Source organism: Pristis pectinata, chromosome 14, assembly GCF_009764475.1.
Source record: "Pristis pectinata isolate sPriPec2 chromosome 14, sPriPec2.1.pri, whole genome shotgun sequence".
NCBI lineage: Eukaryota > Metazoa > Chordata > Chondrichthyes > Rhinopristiformes > Pristidae > Pristis > Pristis pectinata.
The window spans coordinates 10,600,233-10,615,474 of NC_067418.1; the positions used below are offsets into that span (position 1 = coordinate 10,600,233).

General features: G+C 42.4%; 1 protein-coding gene across 2 annotated transcripts in view; it reads left to right on the forward strand.

Moving 5' to 3' along the window:
- The window catches only part of LOC127577696 (SH3 and multiple ankyrin repeat domains protein 2-like), a 705,938-nt gene that overhangs the window by 637,765 nt on the left and 52,931 nt on the right, over positions 1-15,242 (forward strand). For both annotated transcript variants that reach the window (XM_052029143.1, XM_052029144.1), the window contains one exon: positions 6,672-6,752. In XM_052029143.1, coding sequence (XP_051885103.1) covers positions 6,672-6,752 — 81 coding nt within the window. The remainder of the gene's footprint in view (positions 1-6,671; positions 6,753-15,242) is intronic.

The window sequence follows — 15,242 nt, forward strand, 5'->3', positions numbered from 1 at the left end:
TGTGTTGCTAGTGTTGTATAATCTGTGGAATATTGTATAGTCCAACTGTGGAAAATTGTAAAAGAAAAAACGAATGGCGTGCAAAAATGGCCAGTTCTTGTACAAACAGAAAGAACGAGTTACCTAAAGTTGGAGAATTTGATATTGAGCCTGAATTATTTCTTCCCAAATACTTCTTCAATTTCAACTTGAAAGCCCAGATTGATTCTGTTTCTGCAACTTTTATAGGCACTGAGTTGCAGATCAAAACTATCTTCTATATTTAAAAGAACTTTTTCCTCACATTCTCTTGTGTCTTTTTCCTAAAATTTTAAATGTATGCTCCTGTTCCTGGATGATCTTTTAATGCTTCGTGCTTCCCTTGGTTTACCCTGTCTAAGTCAGTCATGATCTTGTACACTGCTGTCAAATCTCCCAGCCTTCGACACCCCAAGGAGGGCAACAACTGCTTCTCTAGTCTGACCTTAGCTGAAGTCTCCAATCCTTGGAAGAATTCTATTAATCATTTTTACACCCCTCTAGGACTTCCACATCCTTTCTGAAGTGTGGTGACTGGAAGTGACTGCAAAGGTCCAGCTGCAGACTAACCATTGTTCAAAACCCCTGGTGTGCACTCTATGCCTCTGTTTATGAATTCCAATTGTCATAAGCTTTAGTAACCACTTTCTCACCATGCTGTGCCACTTTCACAGATTTATGCACATGTGCACCCAGATGCCTGTGTACCTACGTGTCCTTTAGAACGGTGCTATATTACCAAAGTATTACCATTTCAGATTCTATATTGCTAATGGGCAGGGATGACATTAGCCACTGTCGACCATAGAAAACTTTCTGAAATGGTTCCTCAAATCAAATAATTAATTCCCAACAATAATTCAATGCATCATTCAATGCTTCTCTGTATGAAATTTCATCCGTCACTTGTCAGCTCCTTCAGCCAGCCTATCTATGCCTGCTTGCTCTTTCACCACCTTCCTCCAGGCCCACCACACCTCAAAGCTTTGTGTCAGTTGCATATTTTGGAATTATCCCCTGCACATTCAGCACCACCTACATTTATGTAGCCATCCCGAGCTACCCATGAGAAAGTAGTTATGAGCCATCGACTTGAACTGCTGTGATCTCACGTTGAAGGTGCTCTTTAATGCTGTCTGATGAATATTTCCACCCGCCCCATCCCCCCCCCATTTGACCTTGGGGATAATATTAATTTTTTGGTGGCAACATAGGCCTGGAAATGTTGGAATGGCAGTCCATTGTGGATTGGAGAGTAGAGTGAGGATGATGCACAATAGCCATTCACAATCAGTGAACCTCTTCTACTTTCTTGGGCTTTATTAACATCACAGTGTAAACTGAAACTCACCCTAGTACTGAAGGCCCTCAGACTGAGATTGCAGTGCCCTGCTCATATGTCCCCTTGCCCTTGGAAATATTCAATCACCAAAATACCTATTAGGACAGATTAGTTCCAGCTCTTTACCCCTAATAATCATTGGTGATGTACAGGTGACTTGTCGGAAAGCGTGAAAGTGAGTTGTCTGTGTGACATATCGTCAAACCTAGGCAGATTGATTGCTCAGTGAATCTTCCGACATAACACATCACAAAAATCAAAGATGCACAGAGGGATCTTGGAGTCCAAGTACATTGCTCCCTGAATGTGGCCACGCAAGTATAGAAGGTGGTAAAGAAAGCAGGATGTGGAGGCTTTGGAAAGAAGAGGTTTACCAGGATGCTGCCTGGATTAGAGGGTATGAGCTATAAGGAAAGGTTGGACAAACTTGGGTTGTTTTGTCTGGAGCATCGGAGGCTGAGGGGAGACCTGATAGCAATTTATAAGATTATGAGAGGCACAGACAGGGTGGACAGAATCTTTCTCCCAGGGTATAAATATCAAATACTGGAGGGGAGAAATGCTTCAAGGAGATGTGCGGAGCAAGTTTTTTACACAGAGAGTAATAGGTGCCTCAAGCAGTCTGCCAAGGGTAATGGTGGAAGCAGATATGACAGTGGTGTTTAAGAGGCTGTTAGGTAGACACATGAATATGCGGGGAATGGAGGGACGTGGATCATGTGCAGGCAGAAGAGATTGAGTTTAAATTGGCCTTGTATTCAGCGCAGACATCGTGAGTTTAAGGGCCTGTTCCTGTGCCAGTCAGTGTTTTCGCTATAACTTCTTTTGGTGAAAAGGGCTCTTTCTGCTGAGCTAATACATAGGTAGCATTGTGGTTGTGTGACTGGGCTCGTAATCCAGAGATGGACATATAAATCCCATTGTGGTGGCTGGAAAGTTTTAATTCAGTTAATTAAATGAAACTGGAATGAGAAAACGCAAGGCAAATGTTACTAGTAGATTCACCCTGCTGGTAAATCAGTGTCTGCCAGGGGAGGAGGTCTGCTTCAGTGTCCCTTCCCTTCTGGTGTTCGGTGTGAATGCAGAGACACAACGTCGTTGTCAATGGGGGATGGGTACTATATCTTAGCCTTAGCTTAGCCTACATCTGGTAGCTAAATATTTAAAAGAAATGTTACATGGAACAGGCCATTCAGCCTTTCTGGTTTATGCTAGTGCATATGCTCCACTCTCCTCCCACCTATTTCAATCTAATCCTACCAATATAACACCCTGTTCCTTTCTGAATTCCTTCACAACAATCTTCCTTTCTTCTGGTGCTTGATTTTTTTAAATATTTTCTTACGACATAGTAGGAGGCCATTCGGACCATTGATTCTATACTGGCCTTCAGTGTAATCCCATTCCCCCAATTATCATTCCCCCCTCGAATGCAGCAGGGCAACTTACAGTGACCAATTAACCCACCTACCTGGACATCTTTGGCATGTGAGAGGAAGCCAGAGCACCCATGGGAAACCCACCCAATCATAAGAGCATAAGAAATAGGAGCAAGAGGAGGCCATTTGGCCCATTGAGCCTGCTCCACCATTCAATAAGATCATGGTTGATCTGGCCGTGGACTCAACTCCACCTACCTGACTTTTCCCCATAACCCTTAATTCCCCTACAATGCAAAAATCTATCTAACTGTGTCTTAAATATATTTAAGTCATAGGGAAAATGTGCAAACTCCACACAGACAGTACCAGAAATCAGGATTGAACCTGGTCCCTCACACCATCCACTCACCTCCCCATCACCATGTGAAATCATGTCCAGGTCTTCTCTGTCAAACACCTTACTAACTTTTATGACCTCAATCAGCTCAATCATTTGTTTTCTCAAAAGACTGATTAACAATATGTTTTAAAAATACAATGTATATATCGGTGAAATTTCATCATCACAGATCTACATTCACCATGGTATGATCCCTAAAGAACAATGTTAAAATAAGTGGTTAAACTAACTGAAATTTACCACTTTGTGATTCAGTCCGAAAATATATTTGCTGTTTTAACTGTTCTCCCTCCTATAGCATTGGACTGGTCTATCTCTTCTGATGAAGGGTCCTCAATGTGAAACTTTAAGTCTGTTTCTCTCTCCACAGACGCTGCGTGATCTGCTTAGTCTTTCCAGCATTTTCTGTTTTTATTTCAGACTTCCAGCATCTGTCATCCTTTTTTCTTTTAATCGCTTGCAACAAATGCCGAATTCTAATTCTGCCTAAACACATTTCTCAACAGCCTTTTTTTTGTAAACCTCAAATTCACATGAAGGTTACACTGAGGTTAATTAAACATCAACTTCTTCAGAAGCATTTACATGTTTATTCTTATCTATTCTTGAATGCTAAATAACAGAAGCCGTGTCACCGAGATGGTGACATTTACCCTGTCGATGGTTACGAACAAGAGTAATTTGGGCTAAGGATTTACTAATAGGCATGTGAGGTTAGATCACAGATTAAAAAAGGTAAAACGGACAACCTTTTCATTTGCTTCTAGCAGTACTTCTTAATGAGCATCATTTGATGTTAACCTTCCCAACATTAATTTTGCTGCTCCTGTTTCTGAACTTCATCCACTACAATATAAAATCACCCTATCCTGCATAGAAATCTGTGGGGAAAAAAATGTGATTTTAAATTAAATTCTACAAAGCTGGATTATTTGTCTTTTCTAAGACAAAGAAGAATCAGAGGTAGATAATTGTTCGTTCTGCATGTACTAGCTCCCCCAAAGAGCAATCCAAGTGGTGTACGTTAATTCAGTTTTTCTATCTCTACAGACGCTGCCTGATTTGCAGAACATTTCCAACATTCTCCTATTGATTTCATTTTCCTGCACTAGTTCTGACCTGCATTTCACAGTACTTACACGTACCTTTGTTTTCTCTCTAACTGCCACCAGACTTTGTAAACAACATATCATCATATCAACATGCTGCCTGGATTAGAGAGCATGTGCTCCAAGGAGAGGTTGGACAAACTTGTGTTGTTTTCTCTGGAGCGACGGAGGCTGAGGGGAGACCTGATAGAAGTTTACAAGACAATGAGAGGCATAGATAGAGTAGACAGCCAGTATCTTTTTCCCAAGGTTAAAATTTCTAATATTAGAGGGCATGTATTTAAGGCAAGGGGAGGCAAGTTCAAAGGAGATACATGGGGTAAGTTTTTTTACACAGAGACTGGTGGGTGCCTGGAATGCACTGCTATGGGTTGTAGTGGAGGCAAATATGATAGAGGTGTTTAAAAGGCTCTTGGATAGGCACATGAATGTGCAGAGAATGGAGGGATATGGGTGTTGTGTAGGCAGAAGGGATTAGTTTAGTTAGGCATTTAATTAGTTTGGCATAACATCGTGGGCTGAAGGGCCTGTTCCTGTGCTGTACTGTTCTATGTTCCATGTAACGCTGATCTTGGCCGATCAAAGATATTCTCTTTGTCCTATCCGTCCCTGCCCACCCTCTCTGCATCTTAAAACCAACTTCACCCTTTTCCACTTCTGACGAAGGATCTTCAACCTGAAATGTTAACTCTGTTTCTCTTTCCGCAGATGCTGCCTGACCTGTTGAGTGTTTCCAGCATTCTCTGCTTTCATTCCCAACTTCCAACATCTGCAGTTTTGTTTTGATTTTCAGTTGAAATGTTCCCCTGCTCTTCCCCTTTGCCCTGCAGATTCTCTCTTCCTTTTCTAAGTGCATATCCAAAGTCTCTTTGGGCTTTAAAGTTAAATTCTCAATTTTCTTTCCTAAAATTGTGAGTAACTTCCTCCCTCTTTGCATCGGTTATCTTGTCATGAGGTTAAGGATTTTAAGGGTGATCTGATGTGGGTGGAAGAGGTTGTATTGGGTAAATGCACAGATTAGAGTGGAAATACTGATCACAGGTCATAAATGTGCTTGCAAGGATAATAGAGAGCGGCATTGTTAATGGGTGTATAGACTGAAATAACTGCTGATAATTGACATGTGAATCAACATCCTACTGCACCCAGTTTCAAACAATGCATTTTAAAAAAACTTTCTCTTATTTTCTTACAACATAGAGAGAGGCCATTCAACCCATTGAGCTATGTCAATTTGTTGAAATGGAAGAGGGGAGGGATATGATGATGGCAAATTTAAACATCTGTAGGGCTTAATTTATTCAAAATGTATTTTTGGTTCAGATGGAGGACCTTTTCTCTATTATTATCATCGTCAGGTATTTTTGTTTGTTAAAAATATTTGGGCGAAATATCACCATTCTGCTTCCATAATAAACTGAGAGATGAGGACATCCACCGGCACCCATGTTTTACTGAGCTGTGGTCTTCCCAATTTGACCCCTCCCCGAAACAAAAGTAGAAAGTGCCAGGATCACTCAGTAGGCGAGGCAGCACTCATGGAGGGAGAAACTGTGTCGACTTGTCAGAGCAAAAACCAAACTGCTGGAGGAATTCAGCTGGTCAACCAGCAGCTGTGGAGGCAAAAGGATGGGCGACGCTTCAGTCCTGATGCACAGTGTTGACCCAAAACATCAACTATCCCTTTGCCTCTCCACAGATGCTGCTCCATCTGCTGAGTTCCTCTTTTTTGCTCCAGATTCCATCATCTGCAGTTTCTCTTGTGTCAACTCAGCTTTGGTCTGCATCTTATCTCAGACATTCTCTCAGTTCTCTCCCCTCCCCACCACCCCCCCCCCCCAACAGCTCAAGACACACTTATGTTCTTGCTTTTCATTTTGCAGAATTATTAATCTGAATTGTTGACTCTGTTTCTCTCTCCATGGTTGCTGCCTGACCTTCTGCGTCTTCTGTTTGTGCCTCAGATTTACAGCATCTGCAGCTTCCCGTTCCAATTACTTCACCGGGAATTAGCCTGTCTTCTCACTGGTTCACGTATTCTTTCACAGACACACAGTCAAATGCGATTGGTCGATAATCGTTGCTCTAGATCTGTATTTTGGAAATCACATTCTTAAAGCCGAATTGTATGGTTGACATTATTAAGTGTATTGCCAGTACAGTGAATTACCAAATATAAATCAGTTACTAATTACAAATGAATGTAAAAAAGAGAAAAAAATCAAATTTTCTAAGTGAGTCGCTGGGAACACTATTTCAGTTATTATCAGATAAGATGGATAAATTCAAGCTGTTATGTAATATAACCTGCTGACTGCAAGAGGAGGTTCCGCTAAGTGGGAGCCAAGTACCAACACCGACGTATATTTTGAAAAATTCCACGACTTTGTTTCTCTTTTCCTTCAATTTTGCCACCAAAGCGCCACCACCTCCAAAACGGGCCCCAACCACGGCATTGACGCTACGCTCGAAGTCCATGACCTCAGAACTCGAAGACCTAGGTAAGCCACGAGCTTTGGGAATGCATGCGTTGGGCCTTTGAATGCTTGTGGGTGACCAGAGTGGAAGGAGCTGTACTGCGCGCTTATATTTACAGCAAGCTGGAGGGAGAACGACCAGGGCACTGCTGCTTGAGTTTGCATGAGGGAGAGGGGGAGAGGGGTTGGAGGGGTCAACTTGCACTGTACACTTAACAAATACAGATCACATGCTTAGTGAACAAATGGGTTATCTGACCAGCTCAGGCTTCAAATGGTGATTCCCTTCTCACTCTCTTGCATCTCTTTCCTTCCTGCTTCCTTCCTCCCTTTGTGGCTATCTATATTTTGGACACCCCCACCATAGTGGACAGAGGTAAGCTGATGTGTTTGGCGTTGGTGTCCGTGTGTTGCAAGTAGTTTCTGTTGTAAGTTAGGGTTTAAACTCTGTGAGGTGCCTCAGTGGTGTGTAGGTTCATTGCACTGACCTTGAGTGTAGAACCACTGAATTCACAACCCCAAATATGTTGAATCTGCCATCTTCTGATCTAGACACTGAGCCAGAGGGACATCCTTCCAACATCTTAAGCCCCAGATGAGTTTTACCTCTTTCTTTGAGTCAAAGTCAAAGTCGAGTTTATTGTCATATGCACAAGGTACACGTATGCTTAGCGGTTAGCATAATGCTATTACAGCGCCAGCGACTTGGGTTCAATTCCGGCTGCTGTCTGTAAGGAGTTTGTATGTTCTTCCCATGTCTGTGTGGGTTTCCTCCGGGTGCTTCAGTTGCCTCCCACATTCCAAAGATGTACAGGTTAGGAAGTTATAAGCATGCTATGTTGGCACCGGAAGTGTGGCAACACTTGTGGGCTGCTCCCAGAACGTTCTACGCAAAAGATGCATTTCACTGTGTGTTTCGATGTACATGTGACTAATAAAGATCTGTCTCTGTCTAAAAAACTTACTTGCAGCAGCATCACAGGCACATAGCATCAGATAAGCGGCATTCACAAGAAAAACGTAAATTAAACGTAAATTATACAGTATTTTTACAAGAAAGAACACAATTGGAACAAAAAAAACACAAAGTCCATTTTAGTGCAAAGGGAACAGAAAAACTTATTCTTCCATGGACGCTGAAGCAAAGCAGAAATATTCAAATAGCAGTTTGCCCCTCATGATGCTGAGAATCGGAGGTAGATACTCGCTTCAATTCCTGCTGATGGTTTCAAACCTGAGTTCCATTAGCTAACTGTGGTACAAGATCAAGTCTTCAGCTCTATGAGTGTCAGACTTCCTTATCTTGTTCAGCCCCATAACACCACAATATCATAAGGTTCCAGCAGCAATTACCCCTCAGTTCAGTCTACACAGTGTCAGGGCATCCTTAGAAAAATTATTCCCTCTTACGAAAAATGTGATGCATTCCAGCCTGTATGATGGTATTCATCAGAGACATGCAACATCGAAACAGGCCCTTCAGCCCACTGAGTATGCACTGACTGTCAAGCACCCACTAACGCAAATTGCATTTTATTCTCCCCACATTCCCTCCAGATCTTGTATCTTGTATTGTATCTTCTCCCAACGGGCAGAAGACACAAAAGCCTGAAAGCATGTACCACCAGGCTCAAGGACAGCTTCTATCCCGCTGTTATAAGATTATTGAACAGTTCCCTAGTATGACAAAATAGACTTTTGAACTCACAATCTACCTCATTATGTCCTTGCATCTTGTTGTCTACTGCACTTTCTCTGTAGCTGTGACACTTTACTCTGCATTCTGTATTGTTTTACCTTGTACTACCTCAATGCACTGTGTAATGAATTGATCTGTATGAACAGTAGGCAAGACAAGTTTTTCACTGTACCTTGATACAAGTGACAATGATAAACCAATTCCAGATTCTGCCACTCACCAACACATTAGAGGGCAAATGTAATGTAATAACCCACCAAACCTGCATGTTTTTGGGATGTGGGAGAAAACTGGAGCACTCAGAGGAAATGCACAAGGTCACAGGGAGAATGTGCAAACTGCACACGGACAGCACCAGAATTCAGATTTGAACTCAGTTTGCTGTAACTGTGAGGCATCAACTTCATTAGTGGCACCATTGTGCAACCATGATAGTTTTATAGATACCCCTAAACTTGCTTACTAAAATGTGAACATGAAGGTTGCATCAAACTGGAATGCATCTGAAAGGTTGTACTCATTCTGTGCATCTCCATAATCAGATGAATGTATTGGGATTGGAATTGGTTTATTATTGTCACCTGTACCGAGGTAAAGTGAAAAACTTGTCTTGCATACCGATCGTACAGATCAATTCATTACACAGTGCAGTTACATTGGGTAGTACAGAGTGCATTAAGGTAGTACAGAGTGCATTGATGTAGTATAGGTAAAAACAATAGCAGTACAGAGTAAAGTGTCACAGCTACAGAGAAAGTGCAGCGCAATAAGGTGCAAGGTCACAACAAGGTAGATGGTGAGGTCAGAGTCCATCTTATCGTATAAGGGAACCGTTCAATAGCCTTATCACAGTGGGGGAGAAGCTGTCCTTAAGTCTGGTGGTACGTGCCCTCAGGCTCCTGTATTTTCTACCTGATGGAAGAGGAGAGAAGAGAGAATGATCAGGGTGGGTGGGGTCTTTGATTATGCTAGCTGCTTCACCAAGCCAGCAAGAGGTAAAGAGTCCAAGGAGGGGAGGCTGGTGTCCCTGATGCGCTGGGCTATGTCCACAACTCTCTGCAGTTTCTTGCAGTCCTGGGCAGAGCAGTTGCCACACCAAGCTGTGATACATCCAGATACGATGCTTTCTATAGTGCATCGATAAAAGTTGGTGAGAGTCAAAGAGGACAAACCGAATTTCTTTAGCCTCCTGAGGAAGTAGAGGCGCTGGTGAGCTTTCTTGGCCGTGGCATCTACATGATTTGACCAGGACAGACTGTTAGTGATGTTCACTCCTAGGAACTTGAAGATCCTTGAATGTATTAGTGTTTTTTTTAAATCCATATAAATTTTGCAGGATGTTGCCTTAGTGAATCATGATTTGCTTCAGGTCCAAGTCCTTTTTTCAAATATTGATATATTCTTTTCAAGACAAGTTAAGGCTATTTGTAAGAGATAGCACACATGTGAATGCTTCACTGAACTGATGCCACATAGCACTGGACTGAGACAGTGCTCAGTGCGTGTGACGGTTTCTGCTACTTTATCATATGAATACCATTCAACATATTTGTAGGGATAGGTCTTTTGCTGCCATTCTCCTGCTGGTCAGCAGCTCTGAATGATGGGGAGCTATAGCTGGAATAAAGTCAATGACTTGTACAATGGGGGTGGAGGAAGGTCAAGAAAGCTAGAGTGGAAGGACATCTTCAGTGGACTATCTATATCTGTGTCTTGGAGACACAAGAGAGTGCAGATGCTGGAATAACTGTGTCTTTATGGCCGGGTGCCAGAGTCAAAGAGGTGTCTGAGCAACTTCAGAGGAAATTAGAAGAGTTGTGGTCGTAGAAGATTGGTGTTGTGTGTGTACAGTGATTAAACAGCCAGAGGTGCTTATTGGTGCCAATGGTGTAGGTAGAATGAAAGATGATATCCCAAGGTCAGAATTCAGTGCACTGGTAAAGAGAGTTCAAAGCACGGTACTGCAGCAGTTAGCGTAACGCTATTACAGTGCCAGCGACCTGGGTTCAATTCCTGCCACTGTCTGTAAAGAGTTTGTACATTCTCCCCGTGTCTGCGTGGGTTTCCTCCGGGTGCTCCGGTTTCCTCCCACGTTCCAAAGACGTACGGGTTAGGAAGTTGTGGGCATGCTATGTTGGCACCGGAAGCGTGGCGACACTTGTGGGCTGCCCCCAGAACACTATGCAAAAGATGCATTTCGCTGTGTGTTTCAATGTACATGTGACTAATGAAGATATCTTATCTAAATATCATAGATAGAAATCTCAGGATTACTTCCAGTGCTGTGCAGCAGTGAATACAATAATAGGAGTGTTGTGCAGATGAATGTGTGGCTGGAGAGGTGGCATAGGAGGGAAACTCCAGCAGCTTTGGAACCAGTTTGGAGAAAATGGCCTCTACGGGCCGGTGCCTATATTATTGTGACATGTTTGGCTGCATCATTAGGTGGACTCAAACTAATTTTGACCGGAGAAATAGATCCTCAGCACTGGATAAGAAGTAACAGAGATAAAACTGCAAATCCAGAAGAGAGAACGAATAAATAAGTTGGGAAGACAGAAGAAACAAAGGCAGGAAAAAAGACAGCAGAAGAGTTTGTCCATACTTGCTGGTTTATGTTCCGTAGTTTATATTTAGTGGTTTATATGCTGGGATTATTTTCTTTGGAACAGAGGAGAGTGAGTGAAGATTTAATTGAGATGTAGAACATTGTTGGGCCCAGACAGGGTGAACAGGAAGGACCGATATACCTTAGCAAAAAGGTTGTAACCAGAGGGCTTGTACTTAAAGCATCCAGCGGAAGGATTAGAAAGGAGGTGAACGGGAAAATAATTTGGAGTCAGAGTGTCATACAACACAGAAACATGCTCTTTGGCACACCATGTCCATGCTGACCATTGGACTTATTTATCTACACTATCCCCATTTACCCACATTTGGTCCAGAACCTTCTATACCTTGACGATTCAAGTGCTTGTATAGATGCTTCTTAAATGTTGTGAGAGTACTTGTATCCACCACCTCCCCAGGCAGTGCATTCCAGATTCCAGCCACTTTCTGTGTGTAAGTATTCCCCCTAGGATCTCCTCCAAACCTCCCACCTTATACCTGTACCCTCTTATTTTAGACACCCTCGCCAAGGGAAAACAGTTCTCGCTATCTACCCCCTCTATCCCTCTCATTATTCTGTATACCTCATTCCTTGTCTTCCTCCACTCCAGGGATAACAAACCCAGCCTATCCCATCTCTCTTCAGAACTGAAATGCTCCAATCTCCTCTGCACCCCCTCCAGCCCAATCACATCCTCCTATTGTCTTGTGACCAGAACTACACACAGTACTCCAGGTGTGGTCTAACCAATGTTTTACAAAGTTGTAACATGACGATCCTGCTCTTATGTTCTGTGCCAGGGCTGATGAAGGCAAGAATCCCACATGCCTTCTTCACCACCCTATCTACCTGTGCTGCAACTATCAAGGATCTGTGGATCTGTACCCCAAGGTCTCTCTGTGCATTAACACACCGTAGGGCACTACCATTTACTGCATGCATACCCTTATTTGACCTTCCAAAATGTATCACTTTGCACTTGTCAGGATTTACTGGGGGAGACAGAAGCCAAATCATGGTTAAAAAGTATTTGGCGAAGCACTTAAAATGTCATAATCTGTAAGGGTGCTGACCAAAGCTGGCAAGTTGGGTTGCGCTAGAAAGCCCGCTCTTATACAGTACATACATGGGGCAGAAGAGCATTAATTCTACAATTCTCCTTGTAATGGTCAATGGAATTCCAAGTAATGTGTGCAGTTCAATGATCAAACTGAGCATGCAGATCAACTTTTTCTCTCATTCAAAGCACCAAGGATCTAGGCAACACACATCAGCCCTTTTCTGTAGCTCTTTTCTGTAACACTTTCCAGATTACATAATCAGACCTTAATAACCTGGTAGTTATATTAACCCTACTTCTGGTTATGTTACTTAACATATCATTTTTTTCCTTAGCTCTTTGGTTGAATGAAGTAAGCTTTTGGGACATTTTTTAAATCTCTTGTCAATACATAAAGCTGCACAATAAAATAACACATCTCACATAATTGCTGAAGCACTTGCTTTATTACACACGTGGCTTGTTCTGCAACATCAGATAATGAGCCACAAGTGATGTGCAGTGACTTACCCAAAAGCTGCATCAGCCGTTGCAGGAATATAGGTAGTTTGTTTTGGATCTGTCACTCTAGGTTCTCATTAATTACCCACGGCAAACACCCTTTTTAACCCCAAAATGTTTAACTGAAACCTGCACCACACAGCTTCTGTTAGGAAAACATATTGTCAGAACAGGACATGGAAACATCACAAATGTCACACCATTTCCAGATTCTGACGTTGATACATTAGCCTTGTAACCTTGTGTTGATGAGCACATCAAAGTTACAATGCAGTTTCTTTCCTCCCCAGTGTTGTGCTTTTTTCATTCAGGATGTTAGTGGAAAGCTGTTAAAATTGCAAGAACTTTTCTACAGTTAAGTATTACAATATTCTCTTCCTGCAAATTTAGAAACTTGAAAATCAATAAAACTGCTGGAAATCTGAAATATAAACACGTATGCTGGAAACACTCAGCAGTTTAGGTAGCATCTCTGGAAAGAGAAACAGAAGGGCCTCAGACCTGAAGCATTAACTCTGTTTCTATTTTCCCAGATGCTGCCTGACCTGCTGAGTGTTTCCAGCAATTCTGTTTTTAAAAACAAAGCCTCACTTGCCTCCAGTAGAGGTTTGTCGAGAACGGAGAGAGGCCACACTTGTCAAGCTTTGCCAGGAAGGCCCTTGCCTTTCATTTAAATAGATTTTCTTGAAACAGTGAGAAGGTTGAACGCATGCATGCTGTAAGCTGGGTATTGGATGGGACAGCATCTCTCAACATCAAATGTGCAGCAGTATTTACATAGGAGAATGTGGGGTGATCTTATAGAGGTGTATAAAATCATGAGGGGGATAGATAGGGTGAATGCACTTGGTCTTTTTCCCAGGATTGAGGAATCAAGAACTAGGATCTGTTGAGTGAGCTAGGGTTTTTCTCTATGGAGAGAAGAAGGATGAGAGGTGTACAAGATGATAAGAGGCATTTTCCCCAGGGCGACAATGGCTAACACGAGGGGGCATAATTTTAAGGTGATTGGAGGAAGGTATAAGGGAGATGTCAGGGGTAAGTTTTTTACACAGAGAGTGGTGGGTGTGTGGAACGCACTGCTGGCAGAGGTTGTGGGGGCAGATACATTAGGGACATTTAAGAGACTCATAGATAGCCACATGAATGACAGTAAAATGGAGGGCTATGTGGGAGGGAAGGGTTAGATAGATATTAGAGCAGGATAAAATGTCAGCACAACATTGTGGGCTGAAGGGCCTGTACTGTGCTCTCATGTTCCATGTAGAGGGCATAAGCTTAAAGTGAGAGGGGAGAGATTTCATAGGAACCTGAGGGGCAACTTTTTCACCCAGAGGGTGGTCCATATATGGAATGAGCTGCCAGGGGAAGTGTTTGAGGCACGTACATTAACAACGTTCAAAAGACACCTGTATGGGTACGTGGATAGGAAAGGTTTAGAGGGATATGGGCCAAGTGCAGGCAAATGGGACCAGCTTGGATGGGCGTCTCAGTCGGCATGGACCAGTTGGGCCGAAGGGCCTGTTTCCGTGTTCTATGACTCTATTTGGACCAAAGCCTACAACAGATTTGCAAGCTTTGTGTACATGGTGTACCTTTTCTCAGTGACAATGCGATTTGATGTCATTTGCTTAATGCTCAAGAGCATCCATCTGCATAATTCTGGTGGATGATGTTTGCTAAATGAGTGAATGCTTGGCAACAGAGGAAGTGCCAAGGTAAATGCAGCAAGTAAGCAAGAAGATTGCTCCTTTATGCATCACATATAAATGACCTTCTGTAACCTTAAGTGAGGTTCTGTGTGCAGGTGATTGACCTTTCCTTCATTCAACAGTGACATTATGTTGCATGTTTCTAACAGAGGACAAGAAGACAAGACAAGCAACACTTCATGGGTCACCTTAAAACAAAAACACTTAGTGAGATATAGTGTAGGTGTGGGGACTAAGGAGATTAAAGGCAAAGTTGCCACATAAGCCTTTTTGGCATTCATTGCTATCAGCATGGGGGTTCTGTGTTTACAGGACAAAGTCATTCAACACTTGGGGAAAATGGACACAGTTGGCAGAGCTAGCCTAGATCCTTCTTGCTGCCTTTGACCATGAGTTGGTAAATGGTCTCAGAGAGGCTGGGCTTGCAAAAACGATGCTGCCACTTAGCAAGTGTCCTCCACACAGCATGACCTTTCTTCCACTGGCTCCCTTTCTAAATCCTCACAGCAGAGGGGCAGCAAGTTCGAGAGCCAAAATAAAATCTCATAACCATGCATACCTTGATATCTATTACACAGGAAGGGCATTAAAGTCAAAAGGAATGTAGAAGTTGTAGGCCAAATAAACCAGGAAGAAGAGAATTTTGTTATTATAGGAACAAAGAGATCGCTCTTTTTTCCCTGTGTCAGATAGTTTTAAAACATTGTGAAAGATTTTCAGAGATTAAAAAGGGCAAAACTGGTCAACAAGGGCAACAAAGAAATTCAAGGTTATCGACAAAAAAACTAGACAACTCTTGTCTAATTCTTTTGTCAATAACCTAACATTTGCTCTACTGCATAATATGATCTGGAATAAATTACCTGATGGTGCGATGAAAGCAAATGCATTAAAGGGATAAAAATAGTAAAATCAGAAATATTAAGGGGTT